This window comes from Notechis scutatus, chromosome 1, assembly GCF_049901735.1.
Source record: "Notechis scutatus isolate UNSWTSFEM ecotype Mainland chromosome 1, rNotScu1.2, whole genome shotgun sequence".
NCBI classification, from domain to species: Eukaryota; Metazoa; Chordata; class Lepidosauria; order Squamata; family Elapidae; genus Notechis; species Notechis scutatus.
Window position 1 is genome coordinate 137800733 of NC_142009.1, and position 12952 is coordinate 137813684.

General features: G+C 41.7%; 1 protein-coding gene across 15 annotated transcripts in view; it reads right to left on the reverse strand.

Annotated features, from left to right (window-relative positions):
- Positions 1 to 480: 480 nt before the first annotated feature.
- CYRIA (CYFIP related Rac1 interactor A) overlaps positions 481 to 12952 on the reverse strand; it is an 82322-nt gene continuing 69850 nt past the window's right edge. For all 15 annotated transcript variants that reach the window (XM_026674292.2, XM_087946960.1, XM_087946944.1 and 12 more), the window contains 8 exons: positions 12836 to 12941; positions 10905 to 11041; positions 10734 to 10811; positions 9691 to 9807; positions 9513 to 9592; positions 5428 to 5554; positions 3705 to 3775; positions 481 to 814 (listed from right to left, as the gene is read on the reverse strand). In XM_026674292.2, the coding sequence (XP_026530077.1) occupies positions 751 to 814; positions 3705 to 3775; positions 5428 to 5554; positions 9513 to 9592; positions 9691 to 9807; positions 10734 to 10811; positions 10905 to 11041; positions 12836 to 12941 (780 nt within the window). In that variant the 3' untranslated portion in view covers positions 481 to 750. The remainder of the gene's footprint in view (positions 815 to 3704; positions 3776 to 5427; positions 5555 to 9512; positions 9593 to 9690; positions 9808 to 10733; positions 10812 to 10904; positions 11042 to 12835; positions 12942 to 12952) is intronic.

The following is a 12952-nucleotide window of genomic DNA, read 5'->3' on the forward strand; positions in this document are numbered from 1 at the left end:
ACATATTCTATCTTGGCTTAATAAGCTGAGAGTTCTACATCAAAACTCGGCTGGCATTGGTTTACATCCATAATTCATAGCTCACTTATTTGCCTAAAGGCACAAGGCAAGCATTACGCATATAAATTTAAAAACTTAACAAAATTATTGTATATACATGTGCAGGCCTTGGTGAAAACCCTGCTGAATTTGTTAGAAAAGGAGTCTTACCAGTCTCAGAAAGAACTGGCTAACGGGAACACACTCCTTGCTCCGCACAACACATGCACTCGGTGTTGCAAAAGTTAAATGCACGTGGAGACTGAGGGGGGTTATGGTTGCACCAAGATCTTCACAGGCATACCATCAAGAGTTATGACTGTTTAGAGATTATCCCAAAGAGTTATTCTGCATACAGCCACCCAAAAAAAAACCCCAAACAAACAACCACCTCTCCCCAAAACACAACTTTCTTAACATAACAAAACACAAAGGCACATAGACACTTTCATTATTTATATATTCGAATTAAAAGGTACCTCTTAAAACTTTTTGAATGGTAATACAAGCACATAAATGGATGTCGTGCATTACGAAGTCAGTCATGTTATTGATACAGATCCACACACACTGCAGCAACAGGAAGAAATAAATTGTTATATCATGTAAATTATGCATCTTTACTAACACCACCACAAGCTATTAAATTATGTAAACAGACACCTTCTCTAAATAATTTAAAAGTCCATTTCTCAAAGGGGGGGGGAGACATTACTGAAGCATCGCTCGAACTTGCTTCGAAGTGGATTCATCATTCAGGTGTTTTGTGGTGAACCTAAAAGTGACAAAGACAAAAATCAAAAGGCTGGTATTACTTCCATGGGGAAAGGCAATTCTACACATCCCTCCACCGAAGTGCTACTTTGTTCAATAGAGCTGACTCCTAGACTTAATCTTAATTATATAATATTTTCCTCCAAAACCATTTTGTGAATAACTGGTAACTGATACCAAACACACCGAAAGGCATAGGATTAAAATTGGTCAATAATACCGTGTTTCTCCAACAATACGGCCTCCCCCAATAGGAAGTCCCAGCATGTTTTATAGGCATAAAATCAAATTAAGCCCCTCCCCCCAAATTAAGGCCTATATTAAACATGCGAAATGGGGGGGAATGGCGGGGGGCGGCTTGCCGTTAGGAAGTACTTTTGTTGCATACCCGGATATGGTGCTGCCTGCATTGACTTTGGCATTGGTGGGGCACTTCGTATCAGGAGACCTTCCGCCACCGTTGCTTTCCCTTCTCCCCGTGCTGCCGTGGCATTTAAAGCAATGCCGTGGCGTTTGGCGCAGCCATGCGTGGCCAGCCAGGGCTCCTCCCTGCAACTGGGGCCCGGCAGAGACACTCGGCTTCAGGCACTCCTGTCGCCGCCTTCCCTTCGCCTTCGAAGGCAAAGCCAATTCTTTTAAAAACGATGCCCTACTACCGGTACGACAAAGCCTCCTCTGCCTTAGAGGGCAGCCCAACCCCACGTGGGGAGGCGAATCTCCCAGGGCCGCAGCGCAGGATCGGCCCACCCCGGGAGAAGCACCCAGCCGCCATCCCTGCCTGGCGCCGGGCAGAGTGTGAAGAGCTTCGCCTGGGACGCCCAGCGCAGCTGACTCCCCGCCGGGCCCTCCGCTCATCCTGCCAGGGCCGTGCGGGCTGGGCAGAGCTGGGAAGCGAGCCGCAGGTATGTGCCCGCCTGCCAAGCAAAAGAGCTGGGCCGACACGAGCTTGGCTTCCTTCCCAAGTCCCTCCAGCCTGAACCCGAAGGGGCCACCGGGAGAGGCTGCCCGAGGCAGTGATAGCACCCACCTGTCTGCAGACAGGGAGGCGAGGCAATGGTAGCGCTGCTTCTCTGACCGGCAGGTCCGGCGGAGACAGCCCGAAGCCGCCTGTCCTTTCCACCCCTCGCCCAGCCCGTCCCCATCCCACACATATCCAAATGCGCCGGCAGCTCCAAACGCTGCAGCGGCACGGGCATCAGGCAGAGGTGCTCACTCGGCAGGGCTCAACTCGGAGGTGGACGCAGCACAGGCTGTCACCTTGCCTCCCTGTTCATGGATGGGTGGGCGCTATCACTGCCTTGGGTGGCCTCTCCCAGTGGCCCCTTCAGGTTCAGGCTGGAGGGACTTGGGAAGGAAGCCAAGCTCGGGTCGGCCTGGCTCTTTCGCTTGGCAGGTGGGCGTGCACCCGCGGCTCGCTTTCCCGGCTCTGCCCAGCCCACACAGCTCTGGCGCAGCCTTGGCGGGATAAGCAGAGGGCCTGGCGGGGAGGTGCTCGCTGCCTTGGCTAGAGCTCCGCTGCTGGGCAGGACCCACCTGTCAGCTGCGCTGGGTGCCCCAGACGAAGCTCTTTGTGCTCTGCCCGGCACCAGGCAGGTTGGGTGCTTCTCCCGGGGTGGACCGATCCTGTGCTGTGGCCCCAGGAGATTTGCCTCCCCATGTGGGGTTGGGTTGCCCTCTCGGGCAGGGGAGGCTTTCTCATACCGGTAGTAGGGCATTGTTTTCAAAAGAATTGGCTTTGCCTTTGAAGGGGAAGGGAAGGCGGCGACAGGAGCGCCTGAAGCCAAGTGTCTCCGCTGGGCTCCAGTTGCAGGGAGAAGCCCTGGCTGGACGCGCGTGGCTGCACCAAACGCCGCAGCGTTGCTGTAAGCGCTGCAGCAGCACGGGGAGAAGGGAAAGCAACGGTGGCGGAAGGTCTCCCGATACGAAGTGCCCCACCAATGCCGAGGTCAACATCCAAGCCGTCGCCGCCCGTCCGAGGATGCAAGGGGGGGAATTAAGTCACCCCCGAAAAGACAGCCTAGCCGTTTTTTCAGGGGTCAAAAAAAAATAAGGCCCGGCCTTATTTTGTGAGAAACACGGTAGAAACAGCAACTATAGACTTACATAAAAAAATAATAGCATCAGCCATCGTTATACTCACATTATACTATCGCATATGTAATGAGTAAGCTTACGAAATTCATGGATTGAAATGTAGCTTATGCTGCTTTTGCTATAAACTTATACTACAGATGAGCTTGTGATATTGCTTCTCTAATGCAGGTAATTGTATCCAAGCTCATTGACTTTTCCCATTTTTCTCCAGCCTTGTCCTCATTTTCCTACTTCCATGTTTATCTGAGGAGACCTGTTTCCTTGCAATCTGCAATCTACTGAACTAATCATCTATAGGCCTCCACAACTGATGTTTTAAACCTGGAAATCCTGTGTAATAAGCAACTGTTCTGAGCCACTGTGTTGCTCATGCCTGTCCTTTGAAGGGGGGCGGGGCGGAGGGAGACCTGAATGCATCTAGAGTAGGCTTCAGCATCAGCCAATTTACACCTTTCACATTGTGCAACCTGGTTGATGTAAGCCACAGATGTTTGGGCAACTCCTGACATTTTTGATCCTTACGATTCTTTCTGTGCATGGAAGTAAGAGTAAAATTCAAGATGGAGAAGAATCCTCTCTATTTCTTCCTCCTCTCCTCCTCCTCCTCCCCCCTCTCTCCCTCCCCATAAAAAAAAGAAAAGCAGCTCTTTTCTAGCAGCTTCCTCAAGTGAAGAAAATAATCTAGTGGCTGAACTCATTCCTTTGTGGGCTACAGTTTTGCAATTAGTACATGGAGGGGAAGGGGAAAATCATGCATTATGCATATAAAAATAAAATATTTTTGGTCCAAGAGGTACCTGAGAGCATTCAAAAGCCCTTCAACTGCGTCTGGTGGCTGTTCTCTTAAAACCTTGATGCAACCCTTCATCTGTGAAAAAAGAAATGTGCAAGAAAAAAAGCCTGAATTTGGGTGCATGCAAAATACCCAAAGGTAAGGAATGAAAACAATGAATTCTGTCAGAATGGTGTATTTCCCTTGGGTTTTTCCCCCCACTAAAAGAACACCTCCTCCGCCAGACTCATGGGACAGCAATAGACAGGAAATAATTTGGTCTGCCTATCATACGCAGACTTGATTTGCTGCCTTCAAATCAAGTCTTTGTAAAATAGGACTCTCCGCAAATTATGCTTCAATTATGCCAAGCATCTGAGTCATTTTCCAACAAGATGGTAACAATTTTATAAGTACAATTACATGATCTCCCTGAATCCATGCCTCAAAGTCTTCACATAGTTTTGAATGCTGTTTAGAACTACCAGTATTAGGCAAAGCTGAAACTCCATAATTGATTTCAACTATACTTTTATCTAGGGAGCACTGCTGCCATTATCTCCCAGGCCTCTTATCTTCAGCTTCTGCAATAGGGGGCTTACCCAGCACTTTATCTCTCAATGCTGCTTTGAAGAGTTAGAATGGTGTGGGGACAGAGGCATGCGTGCACATTTGAAATGTTATCAATATAGAAAGAAAAGTGTGAGAAAGGGAACGTTACACTGGGAAATGCTCCTCGTTTTCTCCCTTGTCCCCATGTCTCTTTTCAAAATGCTGACGGTAAACTCTGAACATAACGTTTATAGTACAGCCTTGGGCTCCAATAGCGGATAGCTCCTCTTATTGGCTGGCCTGAGGGAATCTTCCACCATGAGGAGAGAAAAAGCAGCAGCAGCTGCTGAGATAGCAAGTGACAAACTATTATCTTTATTAGCTGCTGAAGTTACTGAAAGAACTAAGAACTTTCCTCCCGCTCCCAACAGCATACAGAGGCCAAATGCTCTTCAAGGAAAAGCAGCGGAACTATGTTTTCTGAAGGTATCAACTCCATCTCCAATCCACTTTATCAGCAGGATAAAACATTTAACTGAGGCAACTCATTTCCCTCTTTATCCCCATTTCTCTCTGAGGTGCATCACTTTAAATTGTAAATCTGGGAGTGGGGGTTGGTCATAAATTTTTCATTTTTAATATAATCGTTCCATCTTCAGTTGAACAATGTGCTGTCTGGGTTTAAATTGTAAATCCTTGAACAGAGATTGCCATTGAAGGTCCCTGCGCTAGTTCGGTGATCCTTTTAACCCAAGGCATTTAAACATGTTTCTGGTATATAGCTTGGCTTGGCTGGGTTTTGCAGCTGCTTTAAATTTTATTATTTGCTTTTATTGTAATTTTATTATTGCACAGAGTTTTATACTCAGTAATTAATAATCTAAAATGCTAACATTTGGATAAGGTGCAGGTTGTCTTCAGGAAACTATAGTGAGGTTCCAATTTTCTACTCTTTCTTTGCGCGTCATCGCAACATTTCATTGCGTTTTATTCAGTACTGTAAACTACTTTGAAATTTTTGCAACCCTATATGTCAGCGTAGAGATTTTAATCAAGTATTTTAAAGAGCAAAATAAAGATTTTTCTCTTTGCCAGACAAATATGGTATGTTTTAACCCAACATAATCGTCTTTTTTTCACAAGACCTGTGAGTTTTTGGCTAGGAATAAGAAAACCTTGCCGATCATTATTCTTACGTCTATTTTTGAAGCCTTTGAGAAAGCTCCCACTGGATGAACGTGGTCGTAGAGAATAATTACGCCAACCATTACTCTCATGCAGAACATGAGTGTTTCTTCGCTGGTGAATCTACTTCTATATTCTCTGAAACGTAAGATTTTTAAAAAATGGTATTAATGTCAGTATTTTTAAAATAAATATTATTTCAATTCATTTTCATCCTTCAAATTAAAAATGCTTTACCTTCAATTCATTGTAGAAAAGGATTATTCAAGGGAGAATAACACAGAATAACAATATCAATGACTGCAAAGGTTAGCAAAAGTAGTCACTGCCAAAATAGAAGGCTTGTAAAAAAAAAAGTATGAGGGAGAAGAGCAAAGAAGACAGAGGATGAACACAAAGGTTTGTTTCCTTTCCAATGAACATTTATTTCACATTGTTGATCCCTATTCTACTGCTAAAGAGAAGTGGGGTGTTTGGTTCAGTCATAAAATGGCTGTAAGACACAAATAAAAATACAAGTGTGTTGATACTCTACAGATGCACACATAGGCACAAACACAAATGTCATTGCCCTTGATTTGGCTAAAGTTACCTCACACAACATTGTCTTTTAGAGCAGGGGTCTCCAACCTTGGCAACTTCAAGCTTGGAGGACTTCAACTCCCAGAATTTCCCAGCCAGTTTTGCAATTCTGGGAGTTGAAGTCCTCCAGGCTTAAAGTTGCCAAGGTTGGAGACTTCTGTTTTAGAGCATTGTGCTGCATTTTGAAATCGTGATACATTTAAAACAGAGAGCTGTGGAGGAGGATTAGTCTCTCATTGTCACTTTGGTGTTGCAGAATCATTATAATATAACATTAATATGCTTTGATAAGTCAGGAAGTTCTTCCAGCAGTGGGAAAGTAACACCTTCACAGAAAACTGATACCTTCAGCTGGTGGGAGGAGGCAGAGGAACATAATGAACTAGATTTGTTGTTTGAAGTGAGGTAGGAATAGATAGCAAATGGGCCATTTGTTGCAACATTTTGGGGGAAGAAACTATTTTTTCTTGGCATCCGATGCAAGACTAAAAGGTATGTTATGGCCTCCAGGATGGTTTACTTGTATCTTTTAACATTACACAAATCTTTTAAAGTTATTTTAGGTATTCAGAACTTTCTTATTAGATTAAATTAAATTAAAACCTGGCATAGGAAGTTCATAATTCAGGAAAATGAAAGGAATATGTAACAATATGTAATTTTAATCTTGAATTCTTTAGGCTGCAAAATTATTCTTTTATCATGACTTTGAGAAAGCTATGTATCAGCAATTTTAAAATTACTGGATCGATAAAAATGTGTGAAAAAATATTTTAACACTACTATGTTTAAAAATATTTTGGCTTTAAATACTATTCTATTACGGTACTAAAACCTATTTGAAAAGAAGATGCAAAGGAAGGATGAATAAGTCGGTTGCTAGATGATGAAGAAAAGTAACTGTTGGCATTTCCTATATATAGTCATTTCAGCATGGATGATGGGAGCAAGGTTCACTGAGCTTTCCTGATAGAATGACCAATCTTCAAACATCAAAGCCTGTAAAAATACACAATTGGCTAAAAGGATAAGTCATGTGGAAAGTGACCTGTTTTAAAGATCTTTAACCTTTTCATCCTGCCATATCATTTTCCACTCTCCCCAACTACATATTGAAGTTTTAAAAAAATAAGAATAACAAGCCAGTATAATTCACTTAAGGATTAATTTATAACACAGCATTGCCTGTTTCAATATTTAAAAATATTTTTAAAACACCTTAGCTGTTCCTTTAAGAAAGAATATACTCAGAAAAGTGACTTATAAAATACAAAATAAAAACATGTCTATTACAACCAGCACCAGTAGCAATCTCTTTGGAAATCATTTGATTGGAAGCAAACAGAAGAAAGAAAACATTCCATTTAGTGGACTTCCCATATATACCTGTGTGAACAGAATGCAAGTTTCCACAACCCCTTTAATCTATATTCAGCAGGACTTCCTTTATGTTATGGTAGCTTTAGCATCAGACAGTCTTTATCTGACCTTGTTGGGACCTAGAAACTAACAGGGGGGAGGCCTACTTACTACATGTATGGGAGACTGCCAGGACCACCTCAGAGGAAGGCAAAAGCAAGCCAGTTCTAGAAGATGGCCAGGAAAACTACACTGTTGTGTTCATGAAATCACCAAAAAATTGAACACATTTTGCAGGATTGATTTCACCAACTTAAAGTAAAAAGTATATAGATAAGGGATGATAGGTTCAATGGACTATGAATTCCCCAGAGAAGAACAAAAAAACCTTGGCATAACTTATACTTTAACTCCGGAAGAGATCAAACTAGAACTAGACATTAGAAATGTTCAAGTTACTGCCAAACATGTCTGACATATACAGATTATTTCTAGATACAGCCAATGAAGTCATATATTTTCTGTTTAGTTCTGCATTGAGGATTTCAAACACCGGCCATGTCTGCAAGAGGCAGCCTCCTTATGCATAAGCTGCATCTAAGTGACACAGCAAGCCAGTATTCACAGAGGTGCTGGGGCAGTAATGAATGATCAGCATATTAGCCTACATTTTTACTTCAATGGCTCCTTCTGAATCTTCTGACAGAAAACCATGGACAGCGCCTACTGTGATGTTTTTAATGCAGAAAGGAGTAGGCAACCTGTGGCATCAGGGCTGCATGCATCCTCAAACTCCTTTTCTAAAGCCATCAGAGCCTCCTATATCACAACTGCTGAAAATCATCAGGTCCTTTCCTTTTCAGGTCGGAAATACTCATGCAAGCCCTCCAGAAAATCACATCCTCCTGTGAGTGATTCAGTCCTACACACTTTGCCAAGCTGCCCAAACCACCTTGACTTTTAGCTCCGCAAAAATGATCACACCAGCCCCAGCATCTCAAAAGTTTCTCACTCCTAGATATAGTGTGCTTGAACAAGGGCCCTTGTCTTATTTCATGGTGGTTCAGATGGCAGAATACATCACCTACAGCTAGTGTGTATTAGGGCTGTGGAGTGATTCATATTTGACAGAAAAAAAGATGATGGATGATGATACAAGTGGTCCTTGACTTACAACTGGTTGTTTAGGGAGCAACTGAAAATACTTATGACCCAATTCCAAAGTTTCCATGGTTTTGTGACCAAATTTTGGGCACTCTGCAACAGCTCACATTTAAAGCCATTTACAGCATCCCCTGGTGACTGGTCATGTGGCTGCAATTTAGGACATTTTTGCTGATAACCAGTTTACTTTACTTCTGGTTTTTACGAAATGCCCCATAGCAAACAATGGATGACCTCAGATTCACTTAACAACCATGGTGATTCTTTTAATGACTGCCACAAAAAATGTCACAAAATTGGGTTTGTCACACATCTATAGAGATTCTCAGTCATCCAGGAGATGGCTGTTTCAAAAGTGCTTTCTTTCAAGAGGCAACTGGATTTTCTGGTTTTTCCTGGTGGGGAATGGAAGGATTTATATTCCTTGGAGACAGCTGGTCATTTGCATTCTTTTAGAGAGCTGTTGAGGCCACCAGGAGGTTTATCTGTGTCATCAGGGTGACCACCATTCCATTCCCCACCATCCAGTCAGAGCTGAAGAAGCTTCTTGGATGAGAAGTGAAACATCTTCAAAGAAAAACCAGAAAGTCCAGTTGCCTCTTGAAAAAGCACCTTTGGGTTTATCACATGATGACCTGCTTTACATACCCTCATGATTTGCAACCACAATAGGCAAGCTCCATTATGATCATAAGTCAAGGACTACCTGCATCGGATTTAAGGTAGTGTCAAAAGGTGTTCCATCTGCTTCCAATCACCTTTCCCTTTCAGATCTGGATTGTGATGCAGCATTCATCCCTGCCTTGCTTAATTGCTGATGATGATGACAGAAGAGTCAGTGGAGGCTACTGGAGCACTGCCCACCAGCAAGCTGCTCATTCACTGTTAAGCCAGAATCTTGGCAAAAGATAACTTGATTTTCTTTTTAAAAAAAAATCATTTCCTTATTATACAGCAACATTGATACATAAGTCATTTGCTCATAACTTACGGTGTTTCCAGCATGACTTTACATACACTGGCCATCGTGCTTAGACAATCTGTTGTATTCTCAATTGGCAACGTTTTATTCTACAAAAGTTAAAACAAGCCAACAAAAGTCAATTAGGGTCAGTTCAGACTTCTGATCTGATTTTGAGCTTTCTGAAAGAATTAAAATTTTTGCTCACTTCTACAACAAAATGGGTGGTAGCATTACTCAGCGTTTTCAGAACTGGCGTAGCTTCTGCGTAGAACAGGGACATTCTGTTAGCCATCTCATTGTTCACTTCACTTTCAATGTCAAGCTGTTTAAAACGTGAGAGAAGATTAGTGTTATTTGCTTTTTTAGAAAAGCAATTTTTCCCTATTGCTATATATAAATATATAAGAAGTTCCAGCTCATATTCAAAGCATACCATGATCCAAGCCTTGTAAACAAAGTTGCAAAATTATGCAATCTTTGTGTCCTAAGGAAAGCTGGAATTTTGGTTTTTTTAAACACTATTCCTCCTTTATGGAAACAGCTTTTGAAGTGGATTTTCAAAAGCATTGTATAGTACGAGGAAAGTTGTTGTGTTTAAAATACCACTACTATTTTTCATCATTATGAACATGTATGGTATCTGTTAATAATTTTTACATAATTTTTCTTACCATTAACATATGGCTTTTCTCTGCTAATCAGATTATCTAGTTTAGCAATCAGAAGAAAACACTCATCCCCACTGCATCAATACACAGAGGGATTCTGGATGTGTTTTGATCCTTGTCAACAAAGGAGTTGCAGCACAATAGAAGTCTAAAGGCAGAATCTCAAAATTTAAAAAATGACTGACACCATGCAAAGAAAACATTTCATGATTTTCAAAAAACACGACATATTTATAAAGTTATAAGCATGCCATTCAAAAACATCTCCTGCCTCTACAGCAGTGGATTTTTTTTCAAAAGTGTCCCCTGCTACAACACTTTTAAGGAAAGCAGGCAAAAACAAAACTCTTCAATTTAACCCAAATAAATGTAAATGAAATCTGCCTTTAGCATAACTACAAAAATTACACTGGAATGAATGTGGCAGGGAGGAAAGATAGTAGAGTCTGGATAGTTTAGGTAATACTCAAAGAAATAGGCCTGGTTGATTCTCTAACTTAGTATGAAGTAGTTTTCTATTGTTTTTCCTAATTGACTCCTAAATGAAATCCCCAATTCTGAAACGAAACATTTTACTCACATGCATGTTGTTTATTCTGTTGCGACTTAATGTCCTTCTATAATAGCTAAAGTCGTTTTGAATTGCTGGGTTTCTCATCTGAAAGAACAAAAGGAAGATCAACTTCTGTGTTCTTACTCAGAACCGACAAAACATTCTACATTGCCTGAGTATTGCTTTCTCCTTACTAACCTTAAGTTCATCAAAACGGAGAGTAAAATGCAAGATCTCTGCGAACTGCTTTGCTAGGGCTTGCTCTCGCTCTAAGTGTTGAGTTGGTGTGTAGGGTGGACAAGTCAAGGATTCTAATAAGCTCTGCAAAGCTTTTTCTGGAAAAAAAATCCAAAATATTCAGTTTTGTTTCATTTTTTTTAAAAAAGGAATCTTCCTACTGCTTTAGAAAAGCGATCACTTAAACATTCTGAAAATGTTCAGTTGCATAATTGAAGAATACTTGGAGGAAAACAGCAAAATACTTTACATGTGAAATAATTTGCAATTTACAGAATCAAGTGACAAAACTGCTAGAGGATCACTATTCACCACTTATTTATAGAGGATCACTATTCACCATTTACTGTTCACTAAGTAGTAGCACAGTGCAGGCATGATATTCCCCTCTGAAAAAAAAATCGGGGCCGGCCAAAAGAGACCCCCCACCGCACGCCAAGAAATCGCCCGCCCGCCCGCCGCTCGCGCCACCCACTGCCCGCCCGCCCGCCCGCCGCTCGCCCCGCCCGCCCCGCCCGCCCCGCCCACCGCTCGCACCACCCGCCGCTCGCACCGCCCGGGCGATTCCCAAAAAAATCGGAATTCCGATTTTAATCGGAAAAATATCATGTCTGACAGTGCAAGATTTCAACGCAACACTTAAGAGAGATCAAATCTGGAAGCCGATGCTTGTTGTGGACTCAACTAGTATCAGGGACTGGGAGAGGGGAAGGGAAAGCGGGGGGAGTCCTTTGGTAGAATTACATGGGACTGCAATTCAAACAAGTGGAAAATGTATATATTAGCATTCTTCTTGTCTGACTTTGATACAGGAAGCCTTCGACTTAATAACTGCAATTGGAACTGGAATTTTTGTCGTTAAGTCAGCACAGTCATAATGCAAGTCACCACATGACCAGACTCAATTTTATAAACATTTTACTGCAGTTATTAAACGAATCACTATGGCTGTTAAATGAATCTTGTGGTCATTAAGCAAATCCAGCTTCCACAACTGAATTCTTTGTCAAAACCTGGCTGTTGCAAATTGCAATCATGTGACTGCAAAATGTTGCAATTAGTCACAAATGTGAGCTGGATGCCATATGCCCAAATTGCAATCACATGACCACAGGGATAGGGCACAGTCATAAGTGCAACAGGGCAGATCATAAATCACTTTTTCCAAGGCTGATGTAACTTTGAACCATTGTTAAATGAATGGCTGTTAAGTCGATGGCTGCTTATAGAATTGATAACTATGGCCAGTCTGCAACTAATTAATCTGATGGAGTAGAATTTAGAAAGTTCATGCTATACTATTTATTAGTATTCAAATACCACAAATTTACCTCTTAGTTTTTGTTGCAGCAAATCAACATGGTTCTTCTTTTGCATGCTTTATCTTTCTAGACTTTTTAATAGGCATGAGTAATTGGCAGCCAGCAATTGACAAGCTTTTTTTAAAAAAAAAACTCTTTAAAGCTTTCACAGCCCTTAGAAGTTCTACTTCTAAAGTCTGGTAACAAACTGACAAGTAATAAATTTGTGCCAGTTTTTGACAGCAAACAAAACCAAGCAAATTTAAATCCTGGGAAAAGTGCTGAATTTTCCCTTTTCTAAAACCCAGTAAGAGCCACATTTCAAAGTTGACAAATTCAGATCACCTTGTGTGATATCATTCTACCCTTGCAATTCTAGCAGTTAAAAAAAAATAACAAGAAGCTTAGCTTTTGTCAGCCTCCAAGTTATGTATCGCTGCTCTAACTACATTCTTCTAAGAATTCATGCACATGGTATTCAGAGGTGCCTATATCCAAGGGGAAAAAAACGTAACAAGACAGTAGAAAATGACCAATAATATTTACAAAAGTTCATGAGCTAGCCAGTTCTTGAGAGCATAAAAGACTCACCTAGTCTGAGAGAAAATTCATAGAACCGCTTTAATCTCACAACCAGAGGGCACACTGAATTCCACGCTCTTTCCTGCAGCTGAATATCATTTGGGTTTTGTATGGCCTGGAAAACAG